A 21,019-nucleotide genomic window follows, 5' to 3' on the forward strand; every position below is an offset into this window, starting at 1 on the left:
ATGTGTTTTAAATGTATGGTGTGTATTCAGCCTTACTCTTTGTAAAGTCACAGTTTCTTCCCATTTATTTAAACAACTTTTCTTGCTTTCAGTCTTTCTTCATCCCTTTCTCCCTCTCACACACTTTCCCCTCCTTTTGTAACCATGCTTCTTTTTAAAAATATATCAGCTTAAAGGCTACCATATTTCAGGATGAAGATGCCACCTTTTTGCACATTGTGCCCGGGATACTACCAAGTGAAGTGCTGTAATAGCTGCTGTGATGTTTCAGCGGATTTTGTAAATGTCACTCCAGAAACAGAAGGGTCATGTGTTGTTCACGGTGACATGCAATACGGTTTCCTGAGGGGAAGGAGAGGGCAAAATCCAGATTCGTTTAGCAGGCATTTGGCCCAGCAGGCTGCCTCCCTGGTCTTCACCTTTGAGGTCATGCTTTGGAATCCCACTTCCAGTCAGAACAGGGTGTGGGGAGCGAACAGGATCTCCGCTGGTCCCGGAGCTGTCACCAGGTCATTCTGTCGCCAGTGGGAGTCCAGCTCCCTGCAGTCTGAAGATTTTTTTAAAAGGGTCACAAGTCAGTTGCTTGGCACTCTCATTCTAGTGCTGTTGAATGAAGGGCATGTTTGTTCCTGTGGTTTGAAAGTTAGTCACTGACTTATCACAGGAACTATGTAGGTTGTGGGAGAGGTGAGAGAGATGAATTGATCTTAATAACATCTGTGACATTATTTGTTCATAGTGCTGTATTCTTAGTTTTAGATATTATGATTTATGTGGAAATTGTTTTTTTCCCTTTTGTTGTGTACTTTTTAATGTGTTTTATTTATTGTTAAAAACACATTAAATCTTTTTTAATGTGTTTTATTTATTGTTTAGGGACACGGGTGGCGCTGTGGGTTAAACCACAGAGCCTAGGGCTTGCCGATCAGAAGGTCGGCGGTTTGAATCCCCGCGACGGGGTGAGCTCCCGTTGCTCGGTCCCTGCTCCTGCCAACCTAGCAGTTCGAAAGCACGTCAAAGTGCAAGTAGATAAATAGGTACCACTCCGGCGGGAAGGTAAATGGTGTTTCCATGCGCTGCTCTGGTTCACCAGAAGGGGCTTAGTCATGCTGGCCACATGACCCGGAAGCTGTACGCCGGCTCCCTTGGCCAATAAAGCGAGATGAGCGCTGCAACCCCAGAGTCGGCCACGGCTGGACCTAATGGTCAGGGGTCCCTTTACCTTTACCTTTATTTATTGTTTATGACTTTTGTTATGTTGGTAATTATGTAAATCTTGCCATGTTGTAAGCCGCCTTGAGTTTTAACTATGGAAAGGCGGCATACAAATAAAATGATGATGATGATGATAAAGCTATAATGCATCTTATGCTCTTCTATTTATTTATTTATTCCTCATTAAGTTATTCTGCATACATGATGAGTGGCAGGGCCAAAAAAAGAAGCTCTGATTTTTTTATTTGTTTCTTCAAAAGGGCCTCTTGTGAATATATAAAATCTGAGTCCCCCTTGCATTTGATTGGCCCCAACACAGAATCCCATGGGACTCTTGCTTTGCCAAACAGCCGTGTGCATTTCCAGGATATGCGACAAGCCGTATTCTTGAAATGACAACTGCGAGTTCCTGTTACTCCTTCCATTCCTCCACGTTTACAGTTGGCCAGATGGAACTGAGTCAGAACAAGTTTTTTTCTCACCTGCTCCATCAGTAATCTGCTATTTTTCCATGTGTCTGTTTCATGTTGTTTGGAACTGGGCAGTGGCAGTAAAGTCTAGTTGGCAACCGCAATTGCAGAGTTCGGTAATGGTGAGCTGAGTCCTCCGCTTGCTAAACAGTTAGTAAAATTCACAGCTGGGAAAAGTGGCATGATGATGGGATATTGGCAGGGCTTTTCAAAAACATGGATGGATGGATGCTCATGTATGTGAAAGGATGTTTCACTTGGTAATGGCCTCCTGGATTTTGTTAGTTACCGTTTCTGAGGTTCCTTATTTATTATTGCCTTGAGCAGAAAACTCAATTAGAACATTTTGTGGAAACAGTCGTGGATCACAAGAACAAAATGATTGCATTAGATGTGACTGGCAATTCCTCTAGGCCAGTATTCCGCCTTCTTGGCTGTTTCCTAGTTGCAGTGAATGGTGTGGCCAACATTCCTAGTTTCCAAGGATTGAAACAGCATCTGGGAATTATACTGCAAGAGTTATGAGCGGCCTGTATGCATCTGGTGACAGCACTGTTCACAATAGCAAACTAACTAGAGAACATTTCCAATACATTGGGAGTTACTCTGCCAGTGCAACCTCCATGTGGAAACATAGGAATTGGAGCAGCAAGAATCGTAGTCACATGAAATCATGGTAGTCTACAACTGGTGCCACGGGTCCTTTGGGAAAACACCTCAATGTAGGCAAGAATTTCTATGAGCAAGGACACAGTGTTGAGGCCTATCAACAGATTATTTCAGGGTAGTAATGGATAGTCCTTGTAGGCCTAATTAATTGAGTTTATTTTTTTTAAAAAAGATATTTATTGAAGTTTTACAAAAACATAAGTTTACAAAATAAAAAAGGTCATATAAAAAGAAAAAGATACAAAAAAGAGAATATAGAAAAATACATTAAAAAGAAAAAAGAAGAATAAAAAGACAAAAGACAAAAGACAAATAGCTAAAAAAGAATTAAAAACAAATCCGTTTTTTGTAACTTTGAACTCATTAGCTTATTTCCTTGGCCTCCTCACACCTCCCCTTTTTGTATTCCCATTTAAATAATCAAATCAGCAAATCCTTACCCTCTTTCGTTTATCTTAACTCTGTATCTTAACATATTATAACTCTATATTTTCATCCATTATCAATTCATTTTTGCATATTCTTATTAACTTTGTTGCTAATGCCACTTATTTTCAATCCAACATCATTTTAACATTCATTAATTTTACAGTATTTCTGAAGATAGTCTTTAAATTTCTTCCAGTCTTCTTCCACCAACTCTTCTCCCAGGTCTCGGATTCTGCCAGTCATTTCCGCCAATTCCATATAATCCGTCACCTTCATCTGCCACTCTTCCAGGGTGGGTAACTCTTGTGTCTTCCAATACTTTGCAATAAGTATTCTTGCTGCTGTTGTTGCATACATAAAGAAAGTTCTATCCTTCTTTGGCACCAATTGGCCGACTATGCCCAGGAGAAAGCTAATTAACTGAGTTTATATCCTGCCCTTTCCCTCAAAGGAGCCCAAAGTGTCAAACACATCCACAATTTTTTAAAAAATTAAAGTATTATAAAATCAGTTAAAATATTCTAGAAAGAGTTACAGTCATAAACATTCTTTCATACCATAATTTCATGGTCGCCAGGAACAGTGTCCTCCAGCCACCAAATGCCCAGATAAACAGGACTGTTTTCAAATGGGCAACTACCACTGAAAAGGCCTTGTCATGAATCAATGCCAACTGGGCACCTCCACCAAGGCCTCCCCTGCTGATCATAGAGTCCAAGATGGTCGATGCCGGGCAAGACATTCTTTTAGGTACTTTTAGAGTTTTGCATGTTTTACCTTGAATTAGGCCCAGCAGCTCCCTGGCAGCCAATGCCATGCTTTCGGACCTGTGGTGTCAGTGTTTGTAAAAAAATAAAAAAGAAAGGGTTCTGACCTCCCTTTGTTGCCTCAGCCTGGTCCTCGGACCCTTGTCGGCATAAAAGTGTCCACGAGAAAAGTATCCTTGCAGAGTACTTTCTGCTTTTATTCTTAAAAGTCTTTCTGCAAAAGCAACTGACCAACTGTACACATCAACACTACCAGCTTTCACCAGCCAACCAACCAACCCAACCCAACTAACATTTTTCACTCTATATATGCAACCTGATGCAGGCCGCTGACTCATGCTGACCCAGCTTTTTAAGCATTAAAGAAACAGCGGCCAATTTTTAGCCGTGACATGTGGCACATCATCTGATCGGGTTGCCTGACTTGGCAGCCTAGCAGCCACATTGCGCACTAGCTACAGCCTCCAGACAATCTTCAAGGGCAACCCCAGAGCTTTTATGGAAAAAGTCTCCCTTAATTAGAAGGCATTGTATTTCACTTTGAAAATACAAACAAAACAAAACAAAACAAAAACCCAACAGTTATTCTATTCCATCTCCAGCAGTAAGCTACCTTAATTGAACTCACAGGTTCGTTTTGCGGCAGACAGTAGAAGAAAAGAAAAAATGTTTTTGTCTATCAGGAAGGCTAAAGATTAATTTTAGAAATGTGTTTGGTACAGAAACAAGAGAACCAAATGACATAAATACTATTTTTCTCCCTTTTCATTTTTTTTGTTCCTTGTGTAACTCAAAAACTGCTTGGCGTAACTTGAAAAACTTTCACAGTGCGTTGTTAAATTTGATTGGTTATATTAAGAAGTGCGGGTGATAATGACAAGCATTCCTGAGATTGTTGGATGAGGGGCTTGAAAAAGTCTGAGTGATTTAGAAATGGTGCATATTAATGTTATTAGCAGCCCAGCTACCTACTTTTGACCTCAAAATATAGGGTGAGTTTCAGAATGGCCTAAGAGATGAAAGCAATAATGTTTTCCAAAAAGAATTCTCCATTTGCCCCAGCAAAAATGCATGCTTGCTTTTTGTTTCCATGTTGCATTTAACCTGCTTGTAGCCTTTCTTTTACCTCCAGCGCTTTTGTTGATTAACGAAGGAAAGCAGCCTTTGAAGCCACTCTCTCCTCACAGACAGGTGCAATATTTTAACAGTGGAAGAGCTGCTGCGGTTTGTAATGATGGGAGCTTTCAAAGCACGCCATCCACAAAGGTCAAGTGGCATTGACCTAGCCAGATTGTATGCACAGTTTTGCATCCTCTGTTAATTTCTTTCTTCACTGCTTCAAGGCTTTCTGTCCAGAATACTTAAATATGACTCTCCAATTTGGACTGAGGAAGGCAGTTAAAATAAATGGTATTTTAGTCCTTTGTAATTATACTAACATTGTTGTTTAGCTGTTTAGTCGTGTCCAACTCTTCGTGACCCCATGGACCAGAGCACGCCAGGCACTCCTGTCTTCCACTGCCTCCCACAGTTTGGTCAAACTCATGTTCGTAGCTTCGAGAACACTGTCCAACCATCTCGTCCTCTGTCATCCCCTTCTCCTTGTGCCCTCCATCTTTCCCAACATCAGGGTCTTTTCCAAGGAGTCTTCTCTTCTCAGGAGGTGGCCAAAGTATTGGAGCCTCAGCTTCAGGATCTGTCCTTCCAGTGAGCACTCAGGGCTGCTTTCCTTCAGAATGGATAGGTTGGATCTTCTTGCAGTCCATGGGACTCTCAAGAGTCTCCTCCAGCACCATAATTCAAAAGCATCAATTCTCCGGCAATCAGCCTTCTTTATGGTCCAGCTCTCACTTCCATACATCACTGCTGGGAAAACCAGTAGTAATGTATGGAAGTGAGAGCTGGACATAAGGCATACTTAATTTATGAGACAAATGCATTCCAGTCTCAAAAATGATTGGCAATTGCAAGGTTCAGGGAAGACAAATTAGGAATTACGAAACATATTCCCTCAAGGAATAGTGGTGGCCAGTAAATAAGATAGGATCCCACCCCCCAAAATAAGTGCACCAAGTGTAGGTCTACAAAAAGTCTGCAGCTGCAATTATTAAAGAGAGCATGCAAGCATAGATGCAATTTACAACTAAATACTAGGGACTAGAAACATGTAACAGAGCAGCATTGTTGGCTTACCGCCCTGTATATATAATATCGTTATTATTATTATTTTGGGCTAGATGACCCTTGGGGTCCCTTCTAACTCTACAATTATATAGTTCTATGATTCTCTATTATTATTTCCATTATTGGAGACAGAAAACTGGCCTAAGACAGATCCAACAGTGCAGTGGCTGGGCCATATGGTTTCCTGCTCTCTCTGCGATGGTCCCCAAGGATGTCTCAGTTCAGAGAATGTCTTGTTCCAGCCATAGTGTTTGAGCTCTCATTTCTTGGTGTGGTGCTCATGATCATGGGAGCTGGAAGGGGTCCGTTTCAGGAATCTCCACCCAAAAATTGCACCTGTATCTCGGAGCCCTCATTTCAGGGAGAAGATTCTCTGCGGGAATTTGTCCCTGGGGCTGCCTGGGAAGCATCTTTAAGTAAAAATGATTGTTCGGATTGGCCCTTCTTCATGACTTTATTGCACCCGATATGTATATGAAACTATGTATATACATGAAGTGGGCTTTTTCAGCCATGTTCCACCAAACATGGCTGTAAGTTCCACCAGCTTTGGATCCAGTTAGTTCAATATGGCAAGCAGTGAAATCCTATACATGCCTATTCATATACCTCAGTGAATTCAACGGTGCTTACTCCCAGTTAAGTGCATATAAGACTGAAAACTAAATCTCTATAAAATGAAGAGTGCCCTATATAGTCTTTAAACAGCTCAGTTATATCAGTAACACTGGAACTGATACAGAAAGGGAATGAAAGCCATCCAAACAAAACAAAATCAATAATGTGATGCAGTTGTCTTTGTACCTTTGTACCTTTTCTGTCTGTTCTCTGAATTTAAGGGACCATTTTTCATCTGCCTCCCAGAAACTGGTACAAATTAAGCATCTGTGTGAAAGGTTAAAGATCTAGTAGCAAGTAATGAAATGTCAGGTGTTTATGAAACTCCAGAGTCCTGAGAAGGGTGTAAAATAAAGAGGAAAGCCAGAATGAGGGCTGAACCTCTGGGCAAGCAGGATACGAAAGAAATAAAGGCAGGAGAGGAAGACAGCAGTGAAGCGTTGCCCATATCAGTCATCATTTCATCCTGTCAGAAGATAGATAGATATAGATATATAGATAGATAGATGATAGAGATAGATGATAGATAGATAGATGATAGATAGATAGATGATAGATAGATAGATGATTAGATAGATAGATATAGATAGATAGATAGATAGATGATGTAGATGATAGATGATAGATAGATAGATAGATGATAGATAGATAGATAGATAGATAGATAGATAGATAGATGATAGATAGATAGATAGATAGATAGATGATAGATAGATGATAGATAGATAGATAGATGATAGATAGATAGATAGATAGATAGATAGATAGATAGATAGATAGATGATAGATAGAGATAGATGATAGGGCAACCACAATTCAGGACCATTTAACATAGTAGTCTTCTTTTTATTCTAAAATGGGACTGCATCACATGTTTTTCATCTGTTGCAGTTCTCTCTTAAGTGTATGCTTGTTAGTAAGCCTAAATTTGCCTCTGTAATCTGTGAAAAGGCCTCCAAAACAGGGTGTAACCAAGACTGTTTTATCCATCGTAAGCGAAAAATGAGATGGGGAGTTATCGCATATAAATATAGTAGTTGAATAGTAGCAGGGGTGCTGTAGGGGGTTAATGTGTGAGGAATGATAGGGTGGTTGACAAACAGAGTGAATAGGGTCACAGACCCTAGTAACATATATTTGACCTGTGGAATTCATTGCCAAAGCTGGCTTTGTAAGATGAAACAAGTTCATGCAGGGTCGGCCTATCAACAGCCAATAACAATAGGAGCTTAATAGACATTCCATGTTCATCAGATCTCTTAACGCCCAAGAATGCTCTATCATGTTCATTCCTTGACGACTTCCCAAAAACTTCTGGCTGATTGGAAGAAGGGTGCTAGACTCAATGGCCTTGGTCTCATCCAGCAAGACCCTCTTCTGTTAATTATTTCCCACTTGCCTTAATGTTATCATCCATGCTACCTTCATACATCAAATGACTGTCAAGTCCAGATCTCTTGGTCCTGTGTTTATCTCACTTAGGCTGTCCCTTGGATTCTTCCAACCCACTAGATCAAATCTAATCTCTTTCTATTCCTCTTTTCACGGAAAGCTTGTAAATATTAGCTGAGGCAACAGTGCAATCATTATTGATTCATTAGTTTCCTTTAGGGCTGTCACTCAATTAAATAAATCTTGGCCACTTACTTGTATGAGTTTTAATCAGATAGAGCAGCATAAATGTCTATTTGGATGAAGTTAACATTTTTCCTTTGTTATTAGATGATACATCAATGTGTCGTGATTCTTCCTTAGGGGAAAACCACACACAAAAGGTAGCATTCACTTTACCAGTGCTACTGCAGAGTTTTGTAAGCCTCTTTTTCCAGACTAAGAGTTCCTTAGCTATAATGTCTTAATTTCATTTCTGGGATGCATATACAAATTCAATCGCTCCCTGGTCATGTTCAGCCCAGAACGCTACTGATTTACAATCCTACAAAATGGATAAATGAGAAACCCGGGAGAGGAATTTAACCAAGGAAAGAGAAGAAAGGATAATAAGTAACAGATCACTAAATTAGATGAGCTGCCCCACAAGAAGAAATTGCGCACAAAAATATCCCTTAAGATGTTTCCTTATTAACATTGAATTGCATTACTTGGCTTAAGCTTAGTGAAAGAAGATACAGATAGGAGCCACAATATTTAAGAGATCAATAATGCTCTCTACGTTATTTGAAGAGGTAGGTCCTCTTCAAAACTTCCCTTTCCACACAGTTTGGGTACAATCCAGGCAAAGCTAAGCATTCTCAAGACCCACGAACTTCAGCTGGAGAGAACTATGCAGCTACATAACTCTCCCCCAACTCTCTCGTGTGGCTGCTGGCTAATAATCTGGGGGCTCTGGCTCCAGGGCTGGCTTAACCATTAAGTAAAATAAGCACTTAAATTTTAAGTGCTTAGGGCAGGGGTAGGCAACCTAAGGCCCGTGGGCCGGATGCAGCCCAATTGCCTTCTCCATCCGACCCACGGACGGTCTGGGAATCAGCGTGTTTTTACATGAGTAGAATGTGTCCTTTTATCTAAAATGCATCTCTGGGTTATTTGTGGAGCATAGGAATTTGTTCATTCCCCCCCCCCCAAAAAAAATATAGTCTGGCCCACCACATGGTCTGAGGCACCTGAAAAAGGTTGCTGACCCCTGGCTTAGGGCATCAAAGGATGGGGGGGCACCACAGAAAATTTGCATTGCCATATTTACCATGGGACATACAGAGCAGCTGAACCAGGTCCCGCAAAAAAAAAAGGCTCCAGCAATAAATGAAAACATTATATACCCGTGATAATAATAATAATAATAATAATAATAATAATAATAATAATAATGTTATAATGGAGATTATAACAAAATTAGAATTTGGTAACTGGTAAATTTCCCTACGGTCCACTGGGGCTCATGGGATCATTCAGGCGTCCACTGAGAGTGAATGCAGCAACACTCAATTGCCAGATTTTGGGGAGGGGGGGTTCTCCAAATATGGAGGTTTTTTATTTTTATTTTTTAAGAAATATTTATTAAGATTTTACAAAGACAAATATACAAAAACACATAATAAAAAATATAAAAAAGAGTAAACATACAGAAAAAATAAGAAAAATTAAAAACAATTCTTTTTCATAACTTAAAACTCATTTGCTTGTTTCTTTGACTTCCTCACACCTCCCCTTCTTGTATTCCCATTTAAATAATGAAATCAGCAAATCCTTACCCTCTTTCATTTATCTTATCTCTATAACTTAACATTTTATAACTCAGTATTTTCATCCATTATCAATTCATTTTTGCATATTCTTATTAACTTTGTTGCTAATACCACTTATTTCCAATCCAACATCATTTTAATTATTTTTTTACCTATTTATACCCTTCTTCCATATTCTTAAAGCATTACAGCTGGAAACCACTTAATTTCTATCCAACATCATTCTAACATTCATTAATTTTACAATATTTCTGTAGATAGTCTTTAAATTTCTTCCAATCTTCTTCCACCGTCTCTTCTCCCTGGTCCCGGATTCTGCCAGTCATTTCTGCCAGTCCCATATAATCCATCATCTTCATCTGCCATTCTTCCAAAGTGGGTAAATCTTGTGTCTTCCAATACTTTGCAATAAGTATTCTTGCTGCTGTTGTAGCGTACATAAAGAAAGTTCTGTCCTTCTTTGGCACCAAATATGGAGGTTTTTTAAAGGCCTTGGCAAGAATTTTGGAGATAACTTTTCTTTGTTTTCTGGCGGGCAGCAAAATATTAACAGCAAAGATTTTGGAGGCAATCGACGTGTCAATTTACAATGGAATTAAACACGAACTTACACATTAGTTCGGATGCCACATGCTATGTTGTTTGTGATAACTGATAAAGGAATCACCCTAGAGTTTCATTTTGTTTATTACCAATTCTAAGGCATCATGTAAAAAGTGAATGACAGTTGATTGCCATGTATATAATAGTGTGATTCTGTTAAGTTTATTAGGACAGTGGTGGTGTTGTTTTCTCATGTGGTGGTGGGCAGCAACTAAGTTCATTTCATCACATGACACAAGGGGGCCTCACAGCCTGTATCCACATGCTGTGACATGGGTTCGAGTCCTGCTGACACTGATTGATGCTTCCCCATAGGACGTGAACACTGATTTCTCAGCTAAGCTTCAGCACTTCCACTCATATGTGCATCATAAGTTCAGTGCCACAAAAAATGTGAAAAATAGGATTCAGTCATGCTGAACTTCACAAAATAATTGTAGAAGACAATATTGAGTGCCTTTCCAAATGAAGACATTTTCTTTTGTATATTTTTAACATTAATGGACTCAAATTGCTCAGCTGAGCTTTCATTTTCTCAGGTGAAGAATATTAAAAACCCCAACAGAACAACTTTGCAGCAAGGCAGGCTGGGCGTCTTATCTCTACTATGTATAGAAGCAGATGTGTGGCGCAAGATTAGTTCTGAGGATCTGATCAAAGATTCTGCAATTAGAAAAAGTTGGAGATTTTTTTAAAAAATATAAATAAAGTGGAAGTATACGAAAATAAACATTCATTTCCATCTTACTGTAGGTTTTGTTTCCAAAAAGCCAATTTTATTTTACAGTTTATTATTGTTTCTATTTTGAAGTAGATAATTATGGGGGCACCAAAATCATTTAGGGCCTCTAAAAGTTTGGATCCGACCCTGTCTGGATCTCATTGCCCAAAGCCACATTGCAAGTGAGGGGTAGGACAAAACTGAAGCCGGAAGCCCTCCCTGGCCGCCAGCTCTATGCTTGGTTACTGGATCATACACACATCCTTTTCCAACAGCTGTCTAGTTGTCTGTGATGCAGTCAATGGGTCGGCAGGGTGGCATCCAGACAGCTGCACAGATCTCTCTCAAGCCATGGTTCAGTTTGCATGGTAGCAAGCCAGGCTGTGTATGTATGCATATTGTGGAGGGAAAGGAGGAATTGTCCACATATTTTTCACATAAAGAAACAGTGTACAGTCTACCCAGTGTGAATAAATTTAATTTAGCCATCTTCATGCCTCCTGACTATATTCCTTCTGAAGTTTGCTAGAAAGGCACATGTGTGCTTCGGGCAGTTTTCCAGCTTCCCTTCTCTTTCTCTCTCTCTTTTCCCCATATGCCCTCAATTTTTTTAAAAAAGAGTAAAGCTTTCACAACAGCCCTGTGTCTCTGAATAGTCCCCTTGTACAAGGAGCATGGTACTGATATTTCTGAAGGGTCCCTGCTGCTGCATGCTACAGAATCAGACTGAACTTCCTTCCCTCCCTGCTTTTCACGCTGTGGGCCTCAATGTGGCAGTAGAAGAACACTGTGCTGCCTTCTGCAAGCCACTTTTTTCCCTGACACACTGAGACTTCCAAAGGAGCATCTTTGTGAGCCGTGAGCCAGGACAGAAATCCCCGGTTCAGACATTCCCTTGGTCACCAAGCCAATCTTCCTTAGCCCTCTATTTGCAATTTGGGAGGGACTGTGCTGAGCAACCTTACAGAGATCATCCTCGGGGGATCTTTTTGAGCATTTAAGAAAAGCACTATATAAAGCGTGAGTCATCTTCTTTTTCTTTGGCGATCACTCGTAGCCGAGTAAGATTGTCTTCCATAAACACGGTTTCAACAATGAATCCGTAAGTGACTGTGGAGGCCAATTCTGGATCCACACGTCCTTCCACAGTGGGGACATTGGTTTCTGGGCGGGCGTTGATCACGGTGTGGATTTGCCAAGCGTGCCTTCCTCTTAGCACGTTTCTCCCTTGTGTCCTGAGTTCGAGTGTCTTCAAAGCCCATGACACCTTTGGTAAAGCTGTTCTCCAACTGGAGCACTCCCAGGCCAGTGTTTCCCAGTTGTCAGTGTTTATACTACATTTTTTAAGATTTGCCTTGAGACAGTCTTTAAACCTCTTTTGTTGACCACCAGCATTACGCTTTCCATTTTTAAGTTCGGAATAGAGTAGTTGCTTTGGAGTGTGTGAGTAAGTTGCCATTCAACCCTCTGTGGCTGAGTGTGCTGGCAGGGTTGAACTGAGCGGTCAGCCATGGCTGCAGCAACCACCTTGCCACTCTCACTGACCAGGGTAGAGGTGTGGGGAGGGCAGGAAAAATTCCTCTTCTCTGTCAGCTGCCAGGCTAGCACAGCAAAGGAGCCCTGGTTGTGGCTGCTGTGGTGTCACAGGACATGGGCCTTCACAGGATTCGCCCCTCTCTGCCCATGAACCACACCGTTTCTGAGGCTATCACCAGCAGGGATAGTCCCAGCAGTAGCTTCTGTCCATTTGGGGAGAGGCTGATAGAGGCAGTTCTAATTGATCCAAACTTCTTCTGGCAAAGCAGATCAAGGGTTTGGTTTGCTCTGCCTGTGTATGATTTGTGAAAACCATTGTAGGAATTGCATACATCCAATTGCTTTTTATAGGATCTCATCTAAAGCAGTTTACATTGCAGTGGGTTGAAGCTGCTTCCCAGCTGCAAAATCCTACTAACTGTTCCAATCTTCCTGCTCCGGATCAGGACCAGCTTGAATCAACCTGCTCAAGTTAAGCATTTCCGATTTGGCAAGATTATATCGTTTCATCCTTGTCTTCATTCATTGACAATTGCCTACCTTTTCAGTAACAAATTCTGACATTTTTGTCGTGTAACCACTATAATTATTACTTAAATGTTAAAATGTCAGGAAATCAAATGCTGGCTTTCACATCAGGAAATGTTTACTGCACTTATGTCGATTACAAGATGGTTGTGGTTTTCCCGTTATTTTTAATACTGTGTATTCTGTGTTATTAGCAGACTTGAAGGCAAACTGTTTAATACCTCATTGACTGAAACATACGAAATTGTTAATACGAAAAATACCATTCCCCCCCCCCTCCCGGACACCAATTGGAATTTGAAAGGACAAGGGTTCAATATTAATTCATAGCATGATTTTGGAAAACTACATTTAAAAACAAAAAATACCCATAGCTTCTGAATGCCACCCCAGCAGTTTGAAGCAAAGTAATCTGTTCATGAACCTGGTCTCTGCATTAACCCCCATGACTTCTGTTTGCAGCACAAACACCAACAAAACACACATTCTTGTCCCAGATGCAGGCACAGTGGACTATATGAGATATTACACTTCCCATTTCCTTGCAGTGTCCGTTGCTTTCTGTTCCTCCATTTTCTCGCCTCTCTCCACCTTCTCTGTATAGACAGTAGTCAAATTTATCTTTTCCCCCCTTTTGGTGCAAAAGAAGACAGTTATATTGTCAAAGGTGTGTTTGGTACCTTAGCAGCCAAATGAAGAAAATGTTTTCTGTATGGGATAGACTTTAGAAGGGTTTTCAAGAATGCCAGCACAGTGTCCACCTGGGCCAAAAATCTCTAGTGTACGAAAGGTGGACTTTTAGGCACAGCAACCTGCTTTAAACAAGATGCCAACCACAAGGTGAACTAGTTTAGATAAGGTGTATGGTGGTTAAAACTGAAGATGAGCGAGGAAAACTTAACTCAGACCTCATTGGCTCCCTGTTCTGTGACCAGATCTCTTTGTCAGCTGTTCCTTCTCCACCTCTGGTATTCACTGCAACTTACAGAAAACTTTCTTTTTGTTTTCGTAAGCCTTACAACAGTATTTCTTTCTTTCCACCCACAGCTGAAACCGGATGAAAGGATCATCAAGACGGAATATGGGCTGTTGATTCGCAGCTTGCAAAAAAAGGACACGGGGGCCTACTATTGCAATGCTCAGGAGCACACGTTCGTGCGAACCGTTGTGAAGTTGAGTTTAAATGTCATCGAGAATGGGCAGATGGAAAGCTCCCAGAAGATGGAGGATGAAGAAGTGCGAGGGAGGGATCTGCTAGCGGAGTCCCGGCTGCGGTACAAGGATTATATCCAGCTTCTCAGCAGCCCCAGCTTCAGCCTGGATGAGTATTGTGAGCAGATGTGGCACCGGGAAAAGAAGCGTCAGCGGAACAAAGGAGGACCCAAGTGGAAACACATCCAGGAGATCAAGAAGAAAAGGAACCGCAGGCATCACCAGCCGGCCACCCCACACACTGCGCCTGCGTCCACATAGTCTGCATATTTTATTTAAAGAAATGACTTTTTTTTTGCAAATGAGAACAATTTTGTCAGTTTTCTGGGCCCTCCCTTTTGATGTTGCTTCTCTCAGAGAGACCAGTCCATGCCTAGTCGTCAATGTATATGAGACCCCCCCATAGAAGAATACACTAGCAATGCAGGAGAGACTTCTTCAGGACTTGTGTGCTATTCCAATGTCCCCTGGTTTCAACTGAGATGACTTTCTTTGCATCTCAGGCTCCGGAGAGTTAATTTATGTGACGTACCGAATGGCTGCTCTGTTGTTTTCTCTTTAAAAACATGGACAATGGGCTGATTGAACAGCCACTAGGTTTCACCGCGCCATTTCACACCAGGCTAGTTAAAGTGTCGGGGTCTGTTGAAAAGATCCATCCCAGATAGGCATCACCCTGCACCATAACTCCTTTGGCTTAGATCAGACCTCTTGGGCTGAGCACACCACCCTTCCCAGGGCATGATCCGGCACATTGACCCTGTCCGTGGAGGCATTGACACATAGAAATGGACACCAGACTCCATTGGCAGCAGCGTGTGAGGGATTCATCCACACAACTGACAAAATTGGGCCCTTTCTATTCCTTCCTAGGCCTAAAGTTGTAGCCTGGTAAGTTGTAGGTTCTTGGCCAGCTTTTTGGTCATCCCTCAACGAATGTGCCTCCCAGGACCTTTACCACACAGGGTCTCAGGACACATAGGTCCACTTTGGTATTTTTTGTCTGGGTGGACAGGACGGGTCATAGCACATGCAAACAAATGTAATCCTCACTTTTTCGGAAGATATGTAGAGCTTCGTTCCCTAGAGTGGAAGTAGCAACCAGTTTGAAGGCCATCTACTGAGGTGACCTGTTGACTCTAATTGGACCTGCCAGCGAAGATTCTCGAGAGTAAAATTCCTTAAGAAGCGAATGGGAGTTATGCACACAAATCCTATTAGTTGGTAATGGGATTTTTGCCAGCACCTCTCCTGTCTGCCTCTTAAGACATTTTTACCCATCTGTATCACATCACCTCTGCTACTTTAGACTCCTTTGTTGGTTTGCATTTGCTTCTTTGATACCAATGGCAGCGCAAATAAATCCACCAAGGAAAATGCCATTTGCCAGCCAAACCTGGCAGAAGCAGCCTTTGTCCTTAGCTGTGTATTCTTTTTGTAAAGGTCCTGTGCATTTTAGAGACAGGGGTGCATTGGGGAAATTAATGCTTTATATTTTTATTGAAATGAAATGAAAACAACGTCCATGTGTAAATAACGCACAAGTTAGAGTTGGGCAGCTTTGTAATTTTGTAAAATATTCCTAGTTTGTTTTTAGCTTTTCTGTTGTTTGGTAGATTCCGTTTTCCTGACAGAATTCAGTTTTTCCTCCAGGAGAGCCCTGTGGCCATGTAGCCTTTTGGCATCAGTGGAGCTGGTTTATAACGCCCAAATTGAGCTCAAACAAGAGTTGCATCTCATCATCTCAAGACTTGCCCCTACACTGAAGTGCCTTCTTACCAGTTTTCCTCCTTTCTGCTGTCCCCACCCACCCACCCTTTTCGCTTTTCACGCCTTTTTGGGTGTGAAATGACAAATTAGCTACTTCCTCACATGGAAGAAAGCTTTGATGGATACCAAAAACGACAGACTTTCCTTGTTTCTCATGCATTCTACTCATCTTGGGAGCAAAGTCTATGGGAAAGCCATGTAATTGGCGGGCCATTCATTAAAGCAAATTCATTAAAGCATTGACTCTCAGCTCTGGAAAAAATTAGCAGTAGTTATCGTCTGTTGCTCTGTATATGTACCTACATTCCTTCTGGTTAATAATTGTACAGCTGCTTTGTGTTTTGCATTTGTTTTTTGGATAAAGGGATACGCGTATGGAAAATATGGATGTTAATGATTCGCATCGTCATAATTACCATTAGAAAATCAAACCATGCTGGGCTCCTGCTCCTAACTGATCTTAAAGGAGTTTGCACCTGTTCCCCCTAAGTTGTGCTGCACTATAGCTCATATAGGCTCCTTAAAGGTTTGGTTGTACAGGGGCATTTTGAACCATCATTGCAATATGGGGTGTTGGGTTTTTTCCCCAGGGTGGTTTTCTTTTAAAAAAAGATTTCATTAAATGAGCATTCGGTCATTTAGACCCCCTATTAACATGGTGGTGCATAATCAAGTTAATTAATGACCCCAACATGATGGACACTCTAATTTAGCAATATAAAAAGGTAACGGTACCCCTGCCCGTATGGGCCAGTCGTGACCAACTCTGGGGTTGCGCACCCATCTCGCTTAAGAGGCCGGGGGCCAGCACTGTCCGAAGACACTTCCGGGTCACGTGGCCAGCGTGACGAAGCTGCTCTGGCGAGCCTGCACCAGCGCAGCACACAGAAATGCCGTTTACCTTCCCGCTATAAAGCGGTACCTATTTATCTACTTGCACTTAAGGGTGCTTTCGAACTGCTAGGTGGGCAGGAGCTGGGACCGAAAGACGGGAGCTCACCCCGCCACGGGGATTCAAACCGCCGACCAAACAATCGGCAAGTCCTAGGTGCTGAGGTTTTATCCACAGCGCCACCCGCGTCCCCATTCTAGCAATATAGCCGCTGCTTTATAGCAGTGGCATAGTGTGGGTTGCCAGTGCCCGGGGCAAGGCAAGTGTTGCGTTTGGTATTCTGTGCAAGATTCAGTTGAATGGAGGGTGGGTGGAATCTCCGAGAAAGATAGAAGGAACGTATGATAATGGGGCTATTGCAAATTCTTAGTACCTTCGCTATATGCTTTGGGCTCCACAACAAATCAATATTTTTAGTACAAATGTCCAGTATTTTAGATATTAGCAGGACTTTGATTCTCATATCAATTTAGTAATTTATTTATTTTTTACAAAATAGGATTTTTTTAAAAAGAACAACACACAATCAAAATGTGCATGAAATTTTATATATATGAATGACACAGCTGGTTTTAACAGGATCAAACATTTCAAGGAGCACTGGAGGCCACTGAAGGAGTTAGACAAAGCAAAGGATATTGAGGAAGAAGGTCTTTTAAAAAGCCATTTGCTTGTTATTCAGTCGGCAATGAAGGTCAGGTCTAAGGACTATAGATCTTGGGAAGGACCTCAAGGGAAACAGAATGAACACAGGAATTTGAGCAATTTCAATGCAACTGAAAAAATAAATGGCTATAATAGATGCCCCAAACATGCTAATTATGTCATACAATAATTTCTACCGTACATCGCAACCACAAAAGTGCTGTGCAAGTTTCTTTAATTATGTTAAACCAAAGCAAAAACAATATTGGACCATCCTGCAATGACAACACGCAACAAATAACTCTGGGGAAAATCATGAAGGTTTTTAATATCACTTGCAAAGGTTATTCACGTAGAAATCTTCCTAAATCAAAATTTGATATGTGGGCACAAGGGAATCATGTACAAACAAAATATTTGCAGGAATTTTGTGAAAAAATTAATAATGGGTTGTTGTTGTTTTTTACAAAACAAACAAATCAATTTTGTTTGGGGAGTGTGGTGGAGAAATGCACATCTCTTGAAATATACAAATTACCGTATATGTTTCCACATATATTGAACACTTCTTTTAAATTCTTCCTCTAGTAAAGTCCTTTAAAACATAGCAGATCCTGTGAGTAATAAATGGCTTCTTTGTTATATATGATTCTCCTCCTTTGATTTCAAAGGTAGTGGTGGAATGTGGAATTACTGTTAGTTTGAGCTGTGATCTGCCTCAAACTGTTATCAAAAAATCTAGAAGTTCCAGGGGGATACAACATGTTGTTGTTGTTGCTGTTGTTTAGTCATTTAGGCGTGTCCGACTCTTCGTGACCCCATGGACCAGAGCACGCCAGGCACTCCTGTCTTCCACTGCCTCCTCCAGTTGGTCAAACGCATGCTGGTAGCTTCGAGAACACTGTCCAACCATCTCATCCTCTGTCGTCCCCTTCTCCTTGTGCCCTCCATCTTTCCCAACATCAGGGTCTTTACCAGAGAGTCTTCTCTTCTCATGAGGTGGCCAAAGTACTGGAGCCTCAGCTTCAGGACCTGTCCTTCCAGTGAGCACTCAGGGCTGATTTCCTTAAGAATGGAGAGGTTTCATCTTCTTGCAGTCCATGGGACTCTCAAGAGTCTCCTCCAGCACCATAATTCAAAAGCATCAATTCTTCGGGGATCAGCCTTCTTTATGGTCCAGCTCTCACTTCCATTCATCACCACTGGGAAAACCATGGCTTTAACTATATGGACCTTTGTTGGCAAGGTGATGTCTCTGCTTTTTAAGATGCTGTCTAGGTTTGCCCTTGCTTTTCTCCCAAGAAGCAGGTGTCTTTTAATTTTGTGACTGCTGTCACCATCTGCAGTGATCATGGAGCCCACGAAAGTAAAATCTCTCACTGCCTCCATTTCTTCCCCTTCTATTTGCCAGGAGGTGATGGGCCCAGCGGCCATGATCTTCGTTGAGCTTCAGACTATATTTTGCGCACTCCTCTTTCACCTTCATTAAAAGGTTCTTTAATTCCTCTTCACTTTCTGTCATCATGATTGTGTCATCTGCACATCTGAAGTTGTTGATATTTCTTCCGGCAATCTAATTCTGGTTTGGGATTCATCCAGTCCAGCCTTTCGCATGATGAATTCTGCATATAAGTTAAATAAGCAGGGAGACACGCCTTTCCCAATTTTGTCACACGCCTTTCCCAATTTTGAACCAATCAGTGACCTCCAAATGTTTCAGACTCCAGACTCCAGTGCCCATCAGTCCCATCAGTCCCATCCCACCTCGCTAGCATGGCCCATTGGTCAAGGTTGAGGGAAGTTGTAGTCCCAGCTTCATCCAAAGGGACCCACATTGGATACCACAGCCCAATACATGCACATACATCTCGCTTATTCAACATTTTGTAATTCACAGCTTCAGTGTCTCCATTGCACACACAAAAAACATTTTTGAGGCAAAACGAAGTTTCTCTCTCTGGTGTTTCCTCTGGTGTAACTCATTCACACATGCAAGCAATCGTCTAGAATGCTGTTTCTGAATCTCATTTCAAGAAGAAAAGGAGCAACAATGTGGTCGTTGACCTGGATCCATCAATAGGAAATGTTTGAGATAATATATAGGTAAGTTTAGTGTTACCAGATCGAGAAGTTGTTTCTTTTTCTTTTGTTGTTTAGAGCGCAAGATCAGAAAAAAGAATGTTTAGGAATGACATAACCTTCCCTGTTACAGCATTACGCATGAGAAGTGTGAATGGTCTGTTGAGCCTTGTATATGTTATTCCAGTTCTCTGGCAAGGCAAAGTTATAGCAAGTATTTAATGTAAATATATACATAGCAGATTTGAAAATATTTCATTGACCACTTCATCTCACCTTGCCATCGATGATTTAACTGGAACCAAGAGACCTTTTTTAAAAGCAATTCATTCCAAAAACATCACCCGGTGAATGTACAATTCAATGATATTGCAAGTGTAAATACAGGTGTAAAACATTTGAGGACAAAGGAATCACACTTGTAGAAGAAAATCGATACCATATGGCTTTTTAATCTTTTCTATTACATTTTTATTATTAATTTTTACCTTGTGTGGCTAATATTCCCCTGCAATAAGCTGGTGTAGTTTAGCCAAGGTGTGAAATCCGTTCATTTCTGGGTTTATTTGAAAGTAGTTAAAAAACAAAAGTTGCACAGCTTAGGAAAGATTGCCAAGGTGTTGCAATGAAGCTGGTCTTTTCCTTTCATGTGCAATAAGGCTGGTTCCTTTACCTCCTTATTGTGAATTGTTTGGGAGCGTTCTTCATCCATTGGCTAGGCTTTACCCTATTTCATTTTTTAAATAGCAAACCCCTATGCTCTCAATGTTAATATAGAACATTGCCCATAGAGACCTTAAGGGGAATGAAGGATCTAGTGCAATACTACAGTTTTAATGTCTTTATATAACACGCAGAGTGTTTAAAACTATATTGCGCAGTGAAATATATAATATATTTTATATTTTTATACATTAACCCAAGATTGGTGGAGATTTTCTCTTTATTATCCTGCTCTTCCTTTCCCCTCAAAAGCTCACATTTTTTCCTCATTTAAAGCGGATCACTTCTTCACTCGGTGGCCTGATTTAAATCTAAAAGCAGCTAGAGTAGCTAAATTTATACAACCTGGCACTTTTCTTATTTTGGGCCCTATGGAAAGGCAAAGGAACATCATAGGCCAAGAGTTGAGGAGGGCTAGTAAAAAGTTTTGGAAGGCAATAACTTTCATGAACTCATTTGTGAGGCTGCTTTAAAGTTGAAGCCAAGCTCTCTTGTAGCTTGGTGGCGCATTAGATAACGTTGCCTTGAGTAACTAGATAAATAATTCTGTTCCATTTTCACTCAGGTTCTCCCTCAGACAAAAGTTCAAATAAAATAAGCATTTGGAGATTTTAAAGAAAGTTGCATTCTAATGTATGGAGGCTTTTACAAGGGTAGAGAATGTTTGTTTCTTTAGCTGCCGGAGTGATGTAAGAAGCAGAAAAAGTGCTCCTGGTGCCTTTTATTACTGCTGTGGGTTGCTGGTTAATAGC

At 41.1% G+C, this 21,019-nt stretch overlaps 1 protein-coding gene across 1 annotated transcript in view; it reads left to right on the forward strand.

Moving 5' to 3' along the window:
• SEMA3D (semaphorin 3D) overlaps positions 1-16,310 on the forward strand; it is a 174,957-nt gene extending 158,647 nt beyond the window's left edge. The window contains exon 18 of the mRNA XM_083615609.1: positions 13,994-16,310. Coding sequence (XP_083471735.1) covers positions 13,994-14,419 — 426 coding nt within the window. The 3' untranslated portion in view covers positions 14,420-16,310. The remainder of the gene's footprint in view (positions 1-13,993) is intronic.
• Positions 16,311-21,019: the final 4,709 nt, after the last annotated feature.

This window comes from Podarcis filfolensis (genome assembly GCF_964270895.1).
Source record: "Podarcis filfolensis genome assembly, chromosome: 5".
NCBI lineage: Eukaryota > Metazoa > Chordata > Lepidosauria > Squamata > Lacertidae > Podarcis > Podarcis filfolensis.